Consider the following 5,029-nt stretch of genomic DNA (forward strand, 5'->3'; position numbering starts at 1 on the left):
TCACTGGCAGAGTCCCGCCGCCCTGCAGCAGCTCCCCTGCTGCCAAACCTGAAGGCCACAGGAAGCCCCAGCCTCCGGAGAAGCCAAGGGGTTTGTTGGTTCCTCACCTAGGCCTTTCAGGAATCTGTTGACTCCACTCTGCTCCCCACTAGGAAGTGTTTCCAGGTACTCCTGAGCCCGTACCTCAAACAGACCTGCAGAGAGAAAGAACAACTCTATTTTCGTTCCCTGTAACTAGAAGCAAGGACCTCTGTTAAGGACAGCCGTACTGTCCTGGCTTGCCAATATGCTGCTGCACGCGAGAGGGAACAACTCACCCCACCACTTTCCCCCAGTGAGCCCAGATCTGGGGCAGGAGGGTTGGCTGGTGTCTGTAGGGCTCCCAGCTCAGCAGCCCTGCTACCACCCCCTGCCCCACCGCTGCACGGTTGACTGAGCCCTTGCACCTCGCCCAGGCAGAGACAAAACCTCAGCTCATCCTGCTACGGACACAGCTAAGTCCAGAAAGTGGGATCAGCTGGGGAACCATCCCACGAGATTTACCATTCTGCAAAACCTCTTGTACTCAGCCACCTATTCGAGCTCCACTGCTCACTGGTGCTTGGGAGGAAACTCCTAAGCCAGCACCCAGCAGCAGCAGGGCTGAGAAACTTCGGCTGCCAGTAGTGCCATAGGGACTGTGGGACAACAGGAGTGAATCATAGACTCATGGAATGGTTTGGGCTGGAAAGGACCTTAAAGACCATCTAGTTCCAACCCGCCTGCCATGGGCAGGGACACCTTCCACTAGACCAGGTTGCTCCAAGCCTCATCCAGCCTGGCCTTGAACACTTCCAGGGATGGGGCATCCACAGCTTCTCTGGGCAACCTGTTCCAGTGCCTCACCACCCTCTCTGGGAAGAATTTCTTCCTGATATCTAATCTAAACCTCTCCACTTTGAATTTCAAACCCATTACCCTTGTCCTGTCACTACAGGCTCTTGTAAAAAGTCCCCCCCAGCTTCCTTGTAGCCCCTTCAGGTACTGGAAGGTACAATAAGGTCTCCCCGGAGCCTTCTCTTCTCCAGGCTGAACAAGCCCAAATCTCTCAGCCTGTCCCCACAGCAGAGGGGCTCCAGCCCTTTCATCATCTTTGTGGCCTCCTCTGGACTCACTTCCTGTTGTGAAACAACAGCAGCAGCTCTGGGAAGGACATAAGCCTCCCTGTTTTCTACTAGCCAAAACAGCCATCACCCGTCCAGCCTCTAGATGTGGGAAGGGGCTGTTCTAGCAGTGCACCGCTTCTGTGACAGTCCCAGTGGGAATGCAGTGTGGAGTGGAAGAGGCACGCACACGGAGCACAGCACTTACGTCCCGTACTTCAGGAAGGAAGCGTGCCTGTAACCCCAGCCTCAAGGAGACGCTACCAGTCACACACAAGAAGCCCCCGCGCCCCCGCAGCCAGTTCCCAAGCCCCGCGCAACACTGTCTCGCCGCACTCCTGTGATGCGACGCACCCCTTGGGGAAAGTGAGGAAACAGAGAGAGAAAATACCCCAAGTGCCTTCCTGAAGGCTGCACAGGGATGTCAGAGCAAACCACCAACCTGCACTAGCAATTCCCTGCCACCTCCCTCCCGTCATCCCTGCGCAGGCACCGCGGCCTCCAGCCGCGGGGCTGGGGTTGGAGCTGGCGGCTGGTGAGCATCTCCCAGCTCTTGTGGGAGCAACAGCCGAGTGTCCATGATGGCAGAGCCCCTTACCTCTGACACCCTGCTTCCGCAGCTCCCGTTCCTGAATGAAGCCCCCGAACATCTGCGTCTCCATGAAAACCTCCAGGAAGCGTCGGAGGCTCTTGGAGGAGACGGACTTTCGGAAAGCCTCGCGCTGCAGGGTCCGCTCCTCTCGCTCGGTGGGGGTCAGGAAGAGGGAGTAGTGGCCCACAATCTCCACAAAGAAACGGACAAAGGCCTCGGACACCACCTCGTTCAGAGGGCTGGTCTCTAAGGAGAACAGAAAGGGGCAGCAGTGAGGACAGTGCTGTAAGAGTGTGCCAGGAAAAGCCCTGGGCACAAACTCCCTGGCTTTTTTAAGATCTAGCCTGAGTGGAAAAAGCTGCTCGAGAGAGAGCATCCTAGGAAGGGCTTGCTATGGAAGAGAACTGGGCTGCTACTACTTTGAAAGCCACCACGCTTCACCTTGGCTCCCCTGAGCCAGGAGATGCCCATACTGTCCCCCAACGAGCTGTCTCAGCCCAGGCACCCGTGAGCCGCCTCCAGGACTGCAGCTCTGCATGTGGACTGTCCCCCCGAGCAGCCTGCACCACCCACATGGCCAGCAGCAAAGAGAGACCGGCGGGACCCCCCGTCCCCCCCCGAAAGGAGTACAGGCATTCCCTGGAGTTCTAAGGGAGCGATAGACAGAGCCAGGAATGGGTAAGTACGTTTCTTCTTCACACAAAGGAATTGGCCCCAGTGCAATGGAATATTTAACACAGCTTCAACCAAAACCCTCACCTACCTCCGACTCCTGTGGTGTTATATTCAGTACAAGCCCAGTTCTCCCCTAAGAAGCGACAGGAGGGAAAGGGGCAGGAAGAGACGCAGTTTTAAGCTGAAAGGCACTGTGCTTTACCCTGCTTGCCATTGACAGGGCCCTCCTCCTTGTCACTCGCCAGCTCGTTCCTCTGCTCCAAGATGTGCTCTAGGGCAGCCTGCAGCTTGCGGGGCAGGATGGAGTCCTCATCTTCCATCTGCAAAACAGAGCCACCTCCTCAGGGCCTGGGGGCCCCTGTCCTTCTCCTCACCGGCTCCCGTCCTGTCCCCAGCACGGCAGGGGGAGCACTAAAAACGGACTGTGAGGAGAAGAGGGAGAACTTGCAATACGCTTGGCAGGTCCCCAGCACCTCCTGGTGTGAGACTATCAAGAAGCACCCGAGCAAAGAGAAAGGGGGTGCCTTGTTCCAAATATTCTCCTATTCTGGAAGAATTTTGGGCGTCCGAAATTCTGGGCAGCACTCACCCGTGGCCCCGCTGCCTGCCTGCAAGCACAGAGAGGACATCTCTGAACAATGCTGGCGTGTAGCCAGGGAAGCACAGCCCCCCGCCCAGCTCTGCTCAGACACGGGTCTCTTATGGCAGGAGAGGCACTGCTGGTGACTGCTCCCACCAGCCCTGGCTGAGACAGCGTGGTTTAGCTTAAACCTCCAAAAGCGAGGTGCGACCTAAAGCATGTCGCTGCAGCTAAGGCAGCTGGCAAGAGAACGCTGCACCGAAGGGATGGCTTCACCCACGCGCTGCTCCCTCCAGCTCCCTGCGCTCGTCCCATCCTATCTGTGGGACCTGAGGCATGTCAGAGACCAATGCAGCCAGGAGCTTGGGGGCAGAACTACCTTCCCAGGCCAGGAGCATGTTCGGTCATCTATCCTCTTCCCTTCAATACCCTGCTCTTCTTCTCCACAACAAAGAAAAGCAAAAATCAGGAGGCAGTCTCATCTGCAGAGCAACTGCAAGGTTCCCGTTTACCAGGTTCCTACTTGTGACCCATCCAGCACCAGGAGTGAGGAATCACACGCTCCTCAGGCAGGAAGGGATCTGAAGAAACCATCAAGGCTCCCTTCCCCACTCAGGGCTGGGTGTGTGCCAGGAGTGGGCCTGCCCGGCACAGGCGGGAAGAGCTCGTGCTGCGCCCCAGCAGGCAGTGCTAAGCTGAGGCTTTCTGGCTCTGCCCTCAGCCTTAACTGCCCACAGCCCTCAACTGCCCTCTGCCCGCAGCCCTCAACTGCCACCGTCTCCCCTCTTCAAATAAAAACAACAGAGAGAGAGATATCGCGCAATGATTCAGCCCACAACATCTGGGTTTTGGGACCCTGTCACGCACGTACACAGTAACCCCTGTGACACTGCCAAGCACAAATCCTGCCTCGGTTCGCGTGGGGAGTAAGCGATCCAGCCAGGCAGGTCTGGAAACACAGAAGGAGGTAAGGTGGGGTGGAAGAAGGGGACAGAAGGTGAAGGATATGAAACAGTCGCGCAATGATTCAGCCCACAACATCTGGGTTTTGGGACCCTGTCACGCACGTACACAGTAACCCCTGTGACACTGCCAAGCACAAATCCTGCCTCGGTTCGCGTGGGGAGTAAGCGATCCAGCCAGGCAGGTCTGGAAACACAGAAGGAGGTAAGGTGGGGTGGAAGAAGGGGACAGAAGGTGAAGGATATGAAACAGCTCAGCTCACCTGTCTCAGAAACCGGTTATTTACAAGGTCAACGACGAGGACCTAAGAATGAGAGAGCAGGGGAAGTCATTGTTTCTATCATCAGAGTTTAACTTAATCTGTAAGGATTAAGGAGTTGCTTCGGCCCTGCTCCTGACCCAAGGGCCAGCCCAGAGTGAAGGCCTTGCTGCGCCTTTCCGAGGACATCACTGCAAACCGCAGGACAGCTCAGAGAGCAGGAGGCTGTGCTCCATGCCGGGGCTCACTGCTCCTCACTGTCACGGTGGGTCAGGGCTCCTCTCTTCTCCCCACGCGCTGCACTGCTGTCCCCTGCATGGGCAGGGAGAGAAATGCCTCCCCAGCCACACTCAGCCTTGCTGCGCTCACCCTTGTGCACCGTGGATTCGGTTCTTAATTATTTATTCCTTTTGTTAGGCTCCTGTGTTAATTAGGGGCAGCTACCCTGGTCGATTTGGGGCAATCACGCAGAACAGCAGACTTTGCTGACAGCCCCTAGGCAGCACTACACAGAAACCAACAGAAACTGCAATAAAACCGTCTCCCACCCACAGCAGCCCCAGGGCACGAGACCCCAGCCACCCCACCTTCCCAAGCTTTGGTCAGGGCAGAGCGCAGACCTCTGCCTCCCCAGGGGACATCCGCCTCCTCCCTCGCCCCACGCTCGCGGGAGCCAGAGGCCCAGAGCCCCGAACCCTCGTGCTGCCAAGGCAGACTCTCACGCGCAGCCGTTCTGGGACAGCAGACAACTCGGCCCAGAGGCGCTGACTGAGGGCATGGCTTACCTCCTCCACAGGAGCTGACTGAGGGCATGGCTT

The 5,029-nt window shown here is 57.3% G+C and overlaps 1 protein-coding gene across 1 annotated transcript in view; it reads right to left on the reverse strand.

Moving 5' to 3' along the window:
- Positions 1-5,029, reverse strand: part of DENND2A (DENN/MADD domain containing 2A) — a 35,418-nt gene that overhangs the window by 903 nt on the left and 29,486 nt on the right. Inside the window, exons 15-19 of the mRNA XM_010156821.1 lie at positions 4,997-5,029; positions 4,215-4,256; positions 2,612-2,729; positions 1,741-1,980; positions 108-194 (exon numbers count right to left, since the gene is read on the reverse strand). The exon at positions 4,997-5,029 is cut by the window's right edge and continues 1 nt beyond it. Coding sequence (XP_010155123.1) covers positions 108-194; positions 1,741-1,980; positions 2,612-2,729; positions 4,215-4,256; positions 4,997-5,029 — 520 coding nt within the window. The remainder of the gene's footprint in view (positions 1-107; positions 195-1,740; positions 1,981-2,611; positions 2,730-4,214; positions 4,257-4,996) is intronic.

This window comes from Eurypyga helias, unplaced genomic scaffold (assembly GCF_000690775.1).
Source record: "Eurypyga helias isolate BGI_N326 unplaced genomic scaffold, ASM69077v1 scaffold32058, whole genome shotgun sequence".
NCBI classification, from domain to species: domain Eukaryota; kingdom Metazoa; phylum Chordata; class Aves; order Eurypygiformes; family Eurypygidae; genus Eurypyga; species Eurypyga helias.